The sequence below is a fragment of the Odontesthes bonariensis genome, chromosome 2 (genome assembly GCF_027942865.1).
Source record: "Odontesthes bonariensis isolate fOdoBon6 chromosome 2, fOdoBon6.hap1, whole genome shotgun sequence".
Classification (NCBI taxonomy): Eukaryota; Metazoa; Chordata; class Actinopteri; order Atheriniformes; family Atherinopsidae; genus Odontesthes; species Odontesthes bonariensis.
Window position 1 is genome coordinate 43,635,282 of NC_134507.1, and position 15,336 is coordinate 43,650,617.

The following is a 15,336-nucleotide window of genomic DNA, read 5'->3' on the forward strand; positions in this document are numbered from 1 at the left end:
TTTCCCTTTACAAAAGCACATATACCTGTGTGCTAGAAAACGCAGATGCAGTCCCTCACTAATGAGGAACACCTTGGCAGTTACCTAGTTCGATGCTTCAATCACTTGAGGCAGGGAATAAAATGTGTAACTAATGTGTTTCCATGTGGACTCTGTGACGGACTGCCAACCTGTCCACCTCCCGCATCATCACAGCTGGATAAGCTCGTTTCTGCGCTGTCTTGAACAGGATGTAACAGATTTGAACAATAAAGGAATAAATAATATTGGAGTCGTCAGTAATGACTGATTGAATTCTGTTCAGGGCCATTCAATTGTGAAGTTTATATTTGTTAAACTTTCACTGTCGCATTGCACGTATTTTACTGCAGATGTTGTAGACAAAGTGTGAGTTAAGTTGAGGTCAAATTAGAGGCATTATAGTTATTCTTTACATGTTTGATCGTTATAATATATTGTTTTTTTCTTATTGTCTGGGATTATGACGAACAGCTAAGGTGCAAGATAGATATTCCTGTCGCGCACTCTTGGGAACGCCAATGAATCTCAGTTTGGTGGTAAATCGTAAAATATCACGATTTTGCCAGTCTGGATGATCTTCACATTGTGTCCTCCTGTTTGATATCTCAGGTCTGTTGTTTAAACTGCAGAATCTCCGGGTTGACTATCTGAAAAAAAGTCTGACAGGATGTAAACAGAAAGGGTGAGTGACGTCAGCAGCGGGTCCAGTCAGTAGAAAGACTCCGTTCCCCGCTCAGCTGCTGCTGGTCCCTGCGCGTCTAAGGTAGGAGATCCCCTGGGTGCTCACTTTTTCACACAAACTGAACACTTTGTTCAGTCCTTCACAAATGCTTTGCAAATCTTGATTTTTGTTACAAAGTATTCTATTAAGTACAGATATTTCAAATTGAATGTCCTGCTGCTGATCTGTATTTCTTCAGGAGAACCTGCGGTACCCTTTTCTGGACTATCACCATGGGGGGATTAGATGCGCTCCGGCAGTTTAATTTGATCAAATGGCTCAGAGAAGAAAGACAGTCGAGGAAATTGATTCTCTTCATTGTTTTCGTCGCCCTGCTCCTGGATAACATGTTGCTGACTGTAGTAGGTAGGTGTGCTCCCGTTACTGCAAAGTTTGGCTCATCTTTCTTTGCACACCAAGTTGTGATGTCTGTCCAAATATGCCGTCTTTTATATGTTGTTTCAGTCTTACTTTATGTGAACACAGTCTTCAACTGTTGTAAATACCCTCATCATATTCAATATCTATTCACAAATATGAATTTGTATCTATTCTATTACAGTGTTCACCAAACCAACCAATTGTTCCATTACTGATTATCTCATCTAATATCTTATTTTCCCCAATTTTGTTAATATTCAAAATATAAAATTGAAACTTTAGATTTAATGTTAGTAATGAAAACTCCCCTTCAGGGGATATTTAGGTTTTCCAAAGCTCATCCTTGAATGTGAAATATCAGAAATCATCAGCTTCCCCATGATAACAAAATGAATAAATAGAGATAGAAAATGAGTAAGAAATACTTTCATTTCAATTCATTTTTATTTATATAGCGCCAAATACAACAAATGTCATCTCAAGGCACTTAGATAATAATAAGAAATTTATAAATCCTTTTGCAGATTTGTATTCAGGAATTGAAGTTTTCCTCAAATGTAAGTCTTTTCAGGGCATTATCAGTAACAATTGAGGGTTTTTAAAGGATTATTTTTTTATTACAAATATTGACTGTAAACGCACTGAGATCAGCGTTGGCAGTTTGCTGTTTCCTTACGAGTACGAAATTTCAACATGTCAGTCTGTTACATCTGTGACACAGTAAGGTTTATACCTGAATCATATAGGCAGAAACATTTCACCATTTGTCCCTCAGCTCTGCTATCTACAGACCTCCAGCTTTTCGTGTCTGGTATTAAATCAGATTCTAGACATTCTCCAACAGATGGAACCATTTTTCTCAATTCTATTGGCAAAATATTTCCTGATTTATTGGCAAAACAAAGAATATGTAAATGTATTACATCCCAGAAGAAGAAAATGATATATTAAAATGACTAATTTTGTGACTATGGCACGAACATCATAATATTGTGATGAATACATGTTGTACTTTTTGGTAACATCAACACTCATCATATAATATCCCAACTGAAATGTCTGTTTCAGTCCCTAGACCAAAGTAGGGCTACATCGCTTTCTTTCTTTTTGCATTTTAGTGTTGCTTCTGCTGTCAAAGCTATCTGATGTTTATTATCATCATTACCCTGTTTATTTGATCATCATTGTCATTGCTATCTTGCTATTCCTCTTCTTCTTCCTCCTCCTCTTTTTCTTCTTCTTCTTCTTCTTTTTATTATGATCATCATTATATTTGGTAGTAGTAGTGATACTAGTGTAGTTGTAGTAGTAGTATTGTGTTAAGGTTTATCCCTTTTTCATCAGAAACTCAAACTTAAATATCCATCTCAAAAGGCTAGTAACTAATGTTTCTTTTTTTTTAAAGGCATGACATTTAAACGACATTGTGTCAGGGTCTTGTTTATGAATATCATTTATCATTCTTCATTTTGTAAGCTAACTGACAAACAAGTGTGCCATGAGGAAGGTAAGACATCATTTTCATTTCCAATTTTTTTTCACATTTGTTACAATAGAAATACCTCCATGCATCCACTTCTTTGATTTCAGTTACCAATAAGTGTTATTACGCACACACTGCCTTTGTGCTTCAAGCCCAGTGCTGTATTACCTTGCCCCCTGTTGTTTCTCAAATCTAAGTTAATTTTATCTTTTAGAATACCCATATGCTACCCAGCTAAATCTGGCAATGGACATTCACCAAATGACCTTCTGTGTTTATTTCTTCCTTCATTTCTTGTTTTCTTTCAAGTTGAAATTGCCAAAATAAAGCCCTGAAATGACCAAAAGCAATATGCCATGCCACAAGAAATGTTTGTACCTTGAGTGAAAATGAATCATTAGCCCTATACATATTTTTACGAATATCTTTCTAATGGCTACACCAATGGAAATTAAATTTTTTCTGTGAACTGCATTTTTTTCTTAAACATCTCCACTGGCTTGACACTGCAAGTGTATACAATGTTATTTTGTGGTATTAGAATTATATTAAAACTGTTGAATATTACTGAATGTTACATTTGATTTTAATTCCTATGACTACTTTTGATGCAGGGGTCAGTGTGTTGTTCCTAGAAAAACATGTTACTTTGGCTCATCCACAGATTTTACCGAACAACTTTCAATTCTAAGCTTCGACTTATTCAATTCAGTTTATTTATATAGCGCCAAATCACAACAAATGTCATCTCAAGGCATTTCAATAATACAGTCCAATTCAAGCCAAGACTTATCAAGACATAAAGAAAATTGGTCTTGATATCTCAATGAATTTGGTCTACACCAGGTCTACAAATGAGGTAGATATAACCTCAGATGACTAACAAACATTACATTTTACACAATGTGTAATTAGTTGGAGTCCATCATTCTACAGAGAGAAAGATTATTCACAAGTGGAAAACATTCAGGACCGCTGTCAATCTTCCCGGGAGTGGACGTCCCAGCAAGTTCAAGGTCAGACTGTGCAATGCTCAGTGAAACTGCAATAAATCAAAGGGATACATCTCAGGTTCTTCAGGCTTTAGTTGACATGTTAAATGTTACAGATGTGACAGCACCAACATGCTTGATAATACAGTACGGTGTGCTTGTTTTAAAGCCACAATACCTGTTGCCATTGAGTCCACCATGACCTCCTCTGGATACCAAAGTATTTTAGAGTCAGATCTGAGGTCATCTGTCCGACAGCTAAAGCTGGGCTGAAAGTGGCTCATCAACAGGACAATGATCCCAAACACAGCAGCAGATCTACAGCAGAATGTGTGAAAAAGAGAAGAATCGAGGTGTTGCAATGGTCCAGTCAAAGTCCAGATCTCAGCCTGACTGAGATGCTGTGGTGGGACCTTCAGAGAGCTGTGCAGAAATGAATGCCTGCTAAATGAAATGTTGTAAAAAGGGTGGGACAAAATTCCTCCACAACGATGAGATAGGCTGATATGATTGCGTCAAGTTATTGCTGCTAAAGATGGTTTTACAAGCTGTTGGATTATCGTGTGGAGATTTATACACACTGCCTCTGCATTTTGACTTGGTTTTTGTCACAAGGTAATATGTCATGTGCTGATGTTCATCTGAAGTTCTATCTACTTTTCACTGGGCCTATAATTCACAATTTCAATTTTGCCTTTTTATGCTCACCAGTTCCCATAATTCCCAGCTACCTGTACAACCTGGACGAGTCAACAGATACAGCTGCAAGAAACAATAGCTTGTCGCAACAGGATCATCCAGGGTCTTTCCACACTATTGTGTCCTTATATGACAACACAGTCAGAGTGTCAGGCTCAAACTCCACAACCAGGCCTTCTGACCTGGTTCCTCCGATCCCTGCTAGTACGAAGCTGCCACAGAATTCCTCTTCTGACTGCCCCAAGTCCACCAGCAAGCTGCTACATGAAAACGTCAAAGTAGGATTGTTGTTTGCTTCCAAGGCCACTGTGCAGCTCATTACCAACCCCTTCATTGGGCCACTCACAAACAGGTAGGTTTTTCTGCCACTACTAAATTTAACTACACAAATGATTTTGAGTTGGTTCAGTTGGTCAGGGTATGTTCAGCAATGTTATGTGCCCAAAAAAATAGGTTTGATGACTGCCTGAATATTTGGAAAGGCCATGTTTTTCTATTTTTTTTTTTTCCGTGATGGCATTGGCCTCAAATTGTGAAAGAGTGCCACAGGGACCATTTAACATATGGATTGGCCACATCAGTGTTTAGCACTTAACCCCTTTGACAATCCTTGGGATATGCTGGAAAAGACTGAATGCAGCTGTTTGATTTTCCCATTATCACAATACAAATCATACAAAATCTTGGAGAAAAGGTTCATATAACTGATGTTTTTGAAGTGCATAAGCTCATCAAAACAGTGTTGAGGTAAATGAGTGCCATTATCAAAGCTAAATATACTCCAAAACATTGGAGTATGTGAGTATTTTTTTTTCTCTTTTTTGGTTTTTGGTCAGGCAGTGGATTTCTCAGTGTGTAGCTGTGCATACATTCTCATTTATTTAGTCTATAACTAAAACCCTTCAACAAGCCTAAAGGATCTGACTCATTTGCTCTGAATGGACAAGTTGAGATAATGTCATTTATGTGGACTTTCTGCAGTTCAGTTTTTAAATTTTTAATTACCTTTGGTAGTAACAGAAATTTTGTCTTAAAATGATTATCTGATTATTAATTCAATATTTTAAAATAACTATGACATGCTGGCCCTGGGAAAGAAAAGATGCAGAGGTAAACTTGTTGAGATGGGTCTTTTTGACTGGCATTTTTCTTTACTTCACGTGTATATATAGAAATATATACAAGATGAAATTGTATTGTTTAATTCTTCTTATTATTTTTTTTAAATTCCAGAAATATGATTCCATGTTGATCACATTAAAATCCTGTCATTGTGATGAACAGTGGTAACAAGGAGAGCAAAGGGAGCAAATATAAAGTCAAGATTTAAGTACATGACTTACAGATAATAGAAACACTGGTACATGCAGACATAAAAGCAGAAGTATAAGTCATGCCCCTGTCATTCACACAAAGACAGGTGACATTGCTATGAATCTATGTGCAGCTATTATATTGCATGTGAAATTTGTTTGCGGATTTTGAACAAATGGCATGACTGAATCTATGTTCCCTCAGTGTTTACCTCAATTTGAGATATATGAGGATCATCTTGGAAGTAACATGATCATTTTTTCTGGCATGTAATACATCCCTGTGTGAGCATTTAATGTGAGGCTATAAACAAATGTTTGAGAAAAGGGAAAAAAACTGAAAAGCAAAGAATAGATAGCATGACAGTGTGACAGGTTTCTTCTCAGGCTGTAGATGCTTCTGGTAAGCCCTGGGTCAAAATTATGGTTCAAATGACCTCTTATGTTTAGAAGATTCAAAACAGAGTAACATATGGTCATATCTATGGCAATATCCAACACAAATTGAAGAAAATTAGCTTCAACATACTCCCTTTTGGATTCCCAGAAGGGGGAAATCAAATGCTGCACATCATAAACATGTCCGGTTGATGTTGTTTCGATGGTTTAATACCATGGCAGATACAACAGATCTAATCCAGCTGAATTAAATGGAGCACAATTCCTGATTATGTGTGTTTGCATGTGTGTGCATGTGCATTTGTCTGATGATGCATGGATAGCTACACAGTGGGTGAGTCACTCAAATTTTAGCCTACATAAATGAGTGTGATAGACTGTCACAAAAAAAAAAAATCATTTTCAAAAAATTATCCCAAAACCCACCAAGCCCCGCATAAAAATGGGAGCAGTCACCTAAATTAACATGTGCTCAGACAAACATTTTGGTTTTTAAAGGCACAATGTGCGATTTTTTTGTCATGAGGTGGCGATATAGAGTAAAATCAACCTCCGTTCAACCCCAGGGAGTAGAAGAAATTGTCTGGCGCTGGCCCCGCACCCGCCGGCCCACTCCACTCACTCCTCCTCAGAGCAGGTGCTAGTGGCTTCAGAGAGGCTAACGAGATGGCAAATGCCAGCGGAAAATCCGAAAGAAGTTTGTCTAAAAGAATATCAGACAAAAAAAGGGGCCAAGCCCGCGTTAATATAGGGAATGCTTTCATCAGATGGAGGCAACTAATGGAGTCCGTGGAAATGCACTTTGACCAGCGATTTCTTCTACTGCCTGGGGTTGAACGGAGGTTGATTTTACTCTATATCGCCACCTCCTGGCCAGAAAAACTGCCGGTCCGGCGCTATCAGTTTAGCCTGCTAATTCTGCAGTAAAACTCAGCTATGCTGCGTATAAACTTTGGTTAGGACATGCCAGTAGGATTATTTCTGCACACTCTTATGGTATGTATAGGTGTTTTTTGTATGCAATACACTTCAAAATGACATAAAAATCGCACATTGTGCCTTTAATGTTATCTGTGTATTCTTTCATGATTGTTTTTGACTCCAGCATTTAGAAGTTACTGCTGGTACTACATTTCATTGCTGCACTAATCTGTCATTTCATGTTTTAACAAATGAAAATGTACAACACAAAGCTGATGCTTCAAAAATTTAGTCCAGAGACATTTAGTCAACTCAACAGTGTAACTTGGCAGATTTAAGCTCTTACAGCAGCCATGTAAACTGACTGTACACTACTTGGCAGAGAATGTCTGAGAAAGAGTAGCAAGTGGAGCCTTTAGCAGCTAAAGCCCATTTAAATCAGAATCCCTTTTGTCAAAAGATCATTATTACCATGTGCAGTTGCAGTAGTACATACTGTATTTGGTGGTATAGTTCTTTTCTGTGACCTCCCTGCCCTTCCATGTTCAAACACAGATTGCCTGAGAGCAGAGAGAGCAGCAGCAAAGGTCTCCCCAGAGCACATAACAGAGCAGCATCAATGGCAAACATGACCCTGATTAAGTCAGACATAGTTTAAAAAGTAGAAGCAGGGGTGGGTTGCAAAGAAAGAGACCAAGGATGGCATATTCAATCAATTTAAAGAGAATGACTGTAAGAGAATGCCTCATTGAAGGGGTAGAATTGATGTTAGCTGTAATGTTGTATATTTTTTCAATTGTAAGTCTCTTTGGATAAAAGCGTCTGCTAAATGCATAAACATAAACAGCCAATTGAAGCCAAAGGGCTGTCTTTCAAATTAGCGGCTGTTACTACCACCATGTGGGTTGAGCAGCACAGTCTTGCTCCAGAACTAAGTTAGTCCAGTTCTGTAGTAGCATAGAAATTCATAAAGAGATAAAGAGACAGCATATTGGCCCCACAGACCCTGGATCTCAGCATCATGGAGTCAAGATGACAGAAAAGGACAGAAAACACCAGGACACACTAGAAATTCTCCAAGAAGATGCTTTGTTCAAACTCATCTCATTGACAAACTCATTGACCTGATTCTGTGTTTTTAATGTATTGAAATTTAGTTTCACGTTTTTTTTCTGTATGTGTTTGTCTGAAACTCTTTAATGTACTGCTTGGCCAGGACACTCTTTTTTTTTTTAACAATATGTTTATTGATATTTGAAATTTTACTCCCCCCCACTTACAATCGGTATAAACAATACTGCAACACATTAGCATTCACATCCATAATAGTCACAACAAGAAAAATACACAAGCTAAATGATAAATAAATCAAATTTAAGGTTTAAAAAGGAAAAGGAAAAAAAAAAGAAAAGGTGCACAACACAGATATACTTGCAGGATAAGTTATGCAGTAGCCTGTACATAATGAAAGACTTTAAGTGGCTAGGTCTATCATGGCCATCACGATTAAGGCGAGACACGGCAGGCAAAAACAGTGATTTTTCATGCAGTGGTCAATTTTTAGATTTTGGGCCAGTCTACTCATTCAATATGTGTTATTTCAAAACATAAATTAAAATGTTTATTTCATCACATTTTGTTTTGTATGTTTCGCCCAAATTTACCAAAATGAATTCCCCTATTTAAATCTTTAAATGCTGTTTTCTCAAAATCAGTTTTTTGTATTTTTCCAGTATCAATATCTCAGCCTATGGAGCACCTACTAACACCAAACTTTCCAGTTATACACTTAGCAGTATTCTGAAGATATTTACTGAAGGATTTGTTGATAAATCATTCCTGGCCTGATTTATGTGACATTATGATAAAATAATATGGCTAAAATTTATGTTTTTTAGGCTATGGGCAGTATATTTTGATTTCCTAGGAAATGAAAGCAGATATCCTGAAATCCCTCTGTAATTTTCTTTTCATTTTGTGTGTAAACAAAATGAGAAAAGAATTTGGCACCTGGCTTTATCATATGTTCAGATGTAGCTTCCGTAAATATATGCAAATGTGCGCATATTTAATGAGATAAGGCCTAATTTGCATAATTAAACATACAAATTTCTAAAATTTTTCATACTTGTATAAGTAATCAACTGAGGAAGTTTCATGGTGATATCTATTATTTAAAAATATTACCCTAATCACCTGTAGTGTCTCGCCTTAAGAGAAGTGCTATTTTGCAAAAAGGCCACAAAGCTTCCCCAGCATTTATCAAAAAGCAGAGTTTTTTTCCTGAGATTAAACATAATCTTTTCTGAGGGTAAGTATGATGAGAGCTCTTTAAGCCACAAGGAAACACCAGGGGGCTCCCCACTTTTCCATCGAATGGCTTTACATTTATTAGCTGCAATTAGAGCCGGTCTGATAAAGCGAACTTTGTCCCTCACATTGATTGGCAAAACTGAGACGTCCCCCAGTAGCGTCAGACACTTAAGAAGTTTACTCTGATTTCATGCCATATTTTAGATGTGTGCTTTATCATTGGATTTTGCGTTATGCATTTGTGACTGTGATAGGAGTTAATGAATGGGATACTTGACAACATTTCCGCTGTATGAGACTGTTCGATTTGTTTCCATGCCGGAAGTTTTTAATCCATGTCCAGATAGCCCTAGCTTGAGCAACCCAATAGTATACCTGAAAGTCAGGAAGGTTCAGCCCAGTGTTAATTTCGTCAACCAGGACGATGACGAAAATATTTCGTTCAATTCAATTCAATTCATTTTTATTTATATAGCGCCAAATACAACAAATGTCATCTCAAGGCACTTAGATAATAAAGTCCAATTCAAGCCAATTGGAATTCAATTAATTGTAATCATAATTATTCATAAAATAATCCAATTCGTTCATATAGAGCCAATTCAAAAACAATTTCCTAGCTAAGGAAACCAACAGATTGCACTGAAAACTTTTTTCTTTTTCGGTCCAATCTCCCGTCCTGAGCGTGCCTGAGGCAACTGTGGAGAGAAACGACTCCCTTTGAACAGGAAGAAACCTCTGGCAGAACCAGACTCAGGGAGGGTGGCCATCCGCCTCCACCAGCTGGGGGCTGAGAAGACAGAAAGGGGGGGGGGGGGGGGGGGCGGCACTGTAACACCATTCAAAGGATATCTGTTGGAACAGGGAAACACGAGTTAATGACCACAATAATATCACATATACATAAAGAGAGTAAAGTGAGGAAAGGTGTGTCAGATGAGGCCCCCCAGCAGGCTGGGCCTATAGCAGCTTAACTATGGGATGTTTCAGGATCACCTGAGCCATCCCTAACTATAAGCTTTATCAGAAAGGAAAGTTTTAAGCCTGGTCTTAAAAGTGGAAAGGGTGTCTGCTTCCCGGACATTTACTGGCAGCTTATTCCACAGAGAGGGGCCTGATAACTGAAGGCTCTGCCTCCCATTCTACTTTTAGAAACTCTGGGAACCTCAAGTAAACCTGCAGTTTGGGAGCGAAGTGCTCTGTTAGGAAAATATCTTATAATGAGATATTTAGTATTTATTTCGTAAAAGCCCCTTTTTCCCGTGACGATGACGAGACGATGACGCACAAAATTGCTTCCATAAAATAAAAATATGACGAGAATAAAAAATGATTTTTGTTAACGAGACTAAGACAAGACGAAATTTACAAGCCATGGACGAATGGACATAAAAAAATGTAATTGTTTATAATTAATTTGTAATTGTTAATATAAGTGTTTCTTGAACTTCGTAGAAGATTACGCGCTGTTGCCCTGTTTGTCCCTGCACGGCGCCTGTCCCACAGAACTTTAAGGCGGTAGCATGGTTGCCGCGTCTGTCACGGCGGTGTCGCACCGTGACGTCAAAATGACGTTGCAGGCCTGGCGCTTCCCTTGAAAAGACGGCGCAGCGCGTTGTCGTGCACCAGTAGATTTTTGTAACTTGGCGGCGCCGAGCACAACGAACCGGATGGACCGATGTGAGACCAGGCTCAGTGAGGAGGTGCGTTTGTACAGGCAGCTGTACGAAACTGCAGTGAAACAGCACAGGGAGCACGTAAACTCCCCAAACTGGTGCACAGAGAAGATTGGCAGAACTTTGGGGAAAGAGGGAGAGTTCTGTAAGAATGTGTGGAAGAAGCTACGGGACAGATACGTGAAGGCAAAGAAGAGGGCAGAGACTCTGTTGATGCCGGGGGCTTCAAACCTTCACCTCTTTTAACTGAATTAAAAAATTAAAATGATCCGAAAACTGCAGCAGTATCATTAATTACAGTATTCTTGCTCTTGACAGCGGCATTGTTTTCTTCTCCACTTTCGTGGTTGTAGAGTAGAGGTAACCTTCACGTAGCAGCGCCACCTCTGTGACGGAGAAAATTGCAACTACTGGCGCGCAACGACTTGCGCCACTATATAGGGTCCTATGGCGTGCACGAACTCGTGACGTCATCAACACCGCTCGCGCGAGCAGACGCGGCAACCATGCTAGAGCCTTTAGTTAGCTAACTAGCTCTGACAGCGTCACGCTGAGGGTGTTATTTGTCGCCCATATCAAAACAATTGGAGAGAGATGCTTTTACGCACAGAAGCTTTTGGAAACATTGGTCATGACTGATCATAATATTGAATTGGTTATTTTCCGACAAGCATGGTGAACAGCACTCAATGTTAACATAATCAGAAGTGTGTCAGAATCATAAGAGTTAGCGTAGTGTGTTCGGACAGTGGGATAATGACAAATACGCGTCTGCCTGTGTTGTGTTGATCAGAATATTTTGGCGAGTAAAATATGGTAGTAGATTCGCCAGACCAGAGCTAGCTACTATGAGAGTGGCAAATACTGACCGAAAAGTAGTCGAACTTAGATGCACGTGGTGTTGAAATTGATTGGGTATAGTAGTAAAGCCAGTCATGATCAGTTACCTACCGGTAACTAGCTAATGTGTGTGTGTGTGTGTGTGTGTGTGGAGAAGTTTTTTATTCTGTACAGTGTGATATGTGTTAAAAAGAGAAGCAGTGTGTGGAGAAGTTCTATCATGTACAGTGTTGACTAAAATGACTAAAATTTGACTAAGACTAAAATTGATTTTCGACATTGTAACTAAGACTAAGACTAAATTGGGAAGGCAATGACTAAATATGACTAAGACTAAAATTGATTTTCGACATTGTGACTAAGACTAAATTAAAAAAAGATGACGAAATTAACACTCAGCCCTCCTTCCTCAGTTGGACGACACAAAGTTTTGAGCTTAACTCTGGAAACTTTATTGTTCCAAAGGAATCTAGAAATCTGTTTATCCAAGTTTTTAAAGAATTGGGGATTGGTGTTGGCAGTGTCTGAAAAAGGTAAAGAAACTTGGGTAGGACATTCATTTTTATACAATTTATTCTGCCAACCAGGACACTCTTGAAAAAGAGATTTTTAATCTCAATTAGGTTTTTCCTGATTAAATAAAGGTTATATAAAAATAAATCTGCCACGTTAAGATGCGTTAAGAAGCACTGAAGATAATTGGTATGGTTATAAAAGAAGTACAAAAAGGGCCTGTTATAAACATTGAAATTGGCAACTTAAATTCTTGAGGGAGAACATATTGTTTTTATTATGAAAAATAAATTAATAGATAATAATCAAATGAAATATTGATACATAGTAATTAAAATATATATATTTTATTAAAGAAATTGAAAAAGAGCCTGTCCAAAGATTTCTCTCATAGAATGTGTGAGATATTTTTAGGCAAAAGGGAAAAGTGTGACTGCTCTAACTGGCATTTATTTCAAAACCAATATTTAGTGTCTCAAATGGGCACCCATAAATGCAGAAACTGAGGCAAAGAGAGAACACAGTCTTATTATGGGCTGTTAGTCACCTTCACTCCTAACAGAGGACAAGGCAAGTGAAGCGTACCGGGTATGTGCGGGGAACACAACAGCAGCTTTCAACTTTTAATCCATCTCCGATGTTTTGGTTAAAAGGGCTAGAAATGATGACTGACAAGAAAGTGTTGCACAAATTCATTCATGTGACGATTCTGTGTTACAACATAGTTTGGCTACCTGTTCTTTTGACTCCTTATACACAGATAGAGAACAGAGCCCCCCCAAAGCTGTTTTGGCTTACAAACAGTGTATTCTAATTGATGACTGACTGCTCAGGAATTGTTTCATTTTTACAACAATATCCTCATCAAAGGCAGAGGATCCATTTTAGATGCTGAAAATGATATTACTATGTATTTGTATAGAAAATCTGAACTAAGTTCTTAGCATAAAAATGTAATATCTGTCTTTTACCCTCTGTGTCCCTTTAGAATAGGATATCAACTTCCCATATTTGCTGGCTTCTGTATCATGTTTATCTCTACTATCAGTAAGTGTCCATAAATCTGTCTTGATTTTCATAATTTCAGAATGCTTGCCTCATGCCTGATTGTTCTTGTTTATTTGATTTTTTTGTTTGTTTTTACCGTTGTGAAGTGTTTGCTTTTTCATCAAGCTACACTCTGCTGTTCCTGGCCAGATCACTTCAAGGTGTGGGCTCCTCCTGCTCATCAGTGGCTGGTACTATCTATTTTTCTCTATTTCTTTAGAATATGCAATGCATAAGGCTATTCAACTATTTTCTCGTCAGTATTTGAAAATGTTAGCATTCCTTTATCTGTAATTGGATTAGTTTTGGGTCAGTTAAGTCCATTCACTTCCATTAGTGCTAAATCATGACTTGTTTGGGGCCTAATTGTTGTTGGTTTTGAGAGAGGTAAATCGCCCAGTCCTCCTAGCTGTTCTTAGGACAGTATTCACATGCCGTTATCATAACTTATTGGTGAAGTCACAGCCCAGTCTTTCAAGAACCTTGCAACAATACACTATTTCTCAGCACATATCTGATTCTTGCTTTTCAAATGATAACTGTGACTAGACTTTTGTTGAACCATGAAACAACATCATTTGTTTCTGAAAATGTATACTCTAGAATGAAGTTAAAAACATATTGGAATCATTATCATTATTAGTGAATGATCTTTCATGCATGAACATACAGCTTCAAGTGCTAGGCTTCGATTGAAACCAATTAACCAACTTCTGGACTTTTCAGTAGTTTGAAAGAAATTACATCTAGCTAAAATAGGCTCAATTAACATAACTAGGAAAACTAGCTACTAGCCAATTACTACAGCAGTAGTTAGGAGGAAGCTTGGGAAACAACTGCTCATTGTAATGCAATAAGGAATGTCTAAATGAATGTTGGTGTTAAATGAAGGGGATTCAAGGTTGTGGGATATACTACTAGTTGTTTAGGTCCTGCATTGACATGACAATTTAACTCACATTCAGTATTAAAGAGCAGAAGCAACAGATCAGGTCCATTGGTTTATGTAGGTACTCACTGATTTGAGTAGTCATATCCTTAGTATCGCTATCCTGCTAGCTCTTCTAAACAGGAAATACTGTAAAACTGATGGATGAGAAAATCATAAATGATATAATTTTACTGCTGAAGTGCTTAGAAATAGTAGCATGTCTCCTTAGCCAGCCGGACTGGCCATGTCTGGATTTGTAGTAACACATTGTGGAGTCTTAATAAGCTTCACCAGTAAATATACTACAAATACCACATCTATCCACATTCTTTGTTTGACGATAACATCGCTTCAGTAACAAAGACAAAGGCCAAACACCTTGTACAGTCTCACATTTATGTGTGGTTTGTTCTCCTACCAGAAGTACTAAAGTTGGAAGAAATTCAATTGCTCCTTTTTAAGTGTCTCTTCAAATGTCAGAGACAAATAATATTTCTTGTGTGACATTGCTGTCTTCTACAAGTAACTGCTGTGTCTGTAAAGTTGGTGAAGTTTGTTTGTATTGCCTAACCTATACTGTGTGTTTTTAGGCATGGGAATGCTTGCTAATGTGTACACAGATGATGAGGAGAGAGGTCATGCCATTGGGATTGCCTTGGGAGGTCTGGCATTGGGAGTGTTAGGTATGTACATGCACACATTCATATTGCAACATTTCTTCAGACGCTTCAGTGAATATAACACACCAGGTCTAAACGAATAAATAAAATCTTTATTTCAAACATGTTAAAAAGAAGGGAACAATAACAAAATGTATATTTGTTATAACAATAAGCTATATCAATTCTAACATGCTCAGAAAGGAGTAGGAGGAAGAATAACTTATTTAATCCTACCCTGTTCAAAATCAGAAATATAAATGGGAGCACCCTCTATTTGAACAAATACCTCATTAAAATCTATTGAGATATTTAATCAGCTACCAAAGACAGATGGCCCAGACATTTCTTGACTTGTTATTAAAAAAAATATAAATGAATAAACAGACACTGTTGCTACAGCTTGAGCTGGCAGGGACGAGTTATA

The 15,336-nt window shown here is 37.9% G+C and overlaps 1 protein-coding gene across 1 annotated transcript in view; it reads left to right on the top strand.

The window, feature by feature from the left end:
• Positions 1–689: 689 nt before the first annotated feature.
• The window catches only part of slc18a2 (solute carrier family 18 member 2), a 50,163-nt gene continuing 35,516 nt past the window's right edge, over positions 690–15,336 (top strand). Inside the window, exons 1-6 of the mRNA XM_075482089.1 lie at positions 690–784; positions 942–1,108; positions 4,310–4,649; positions 13,261–13,319; positions 13,427–13,510; positions 14,841–14,933. Coding sequence (XP_075338204.1) covers positions 976–1,108; positions 4,310–4,649; positions 13,261–13,319; positions 13,427–13,510; positions 14,841–14,933 — 709 coding nt within the window. The 5' untranslated portion in view covers positions 690–784; positions 942–975. The remainder of the gene's footprint in view (positions 785–941; positions 1,109–4,309; positions 4,650–13,260; positions 13,320–13,426; positions 13,511–14,840; positions 14,934–15,336) is intronic.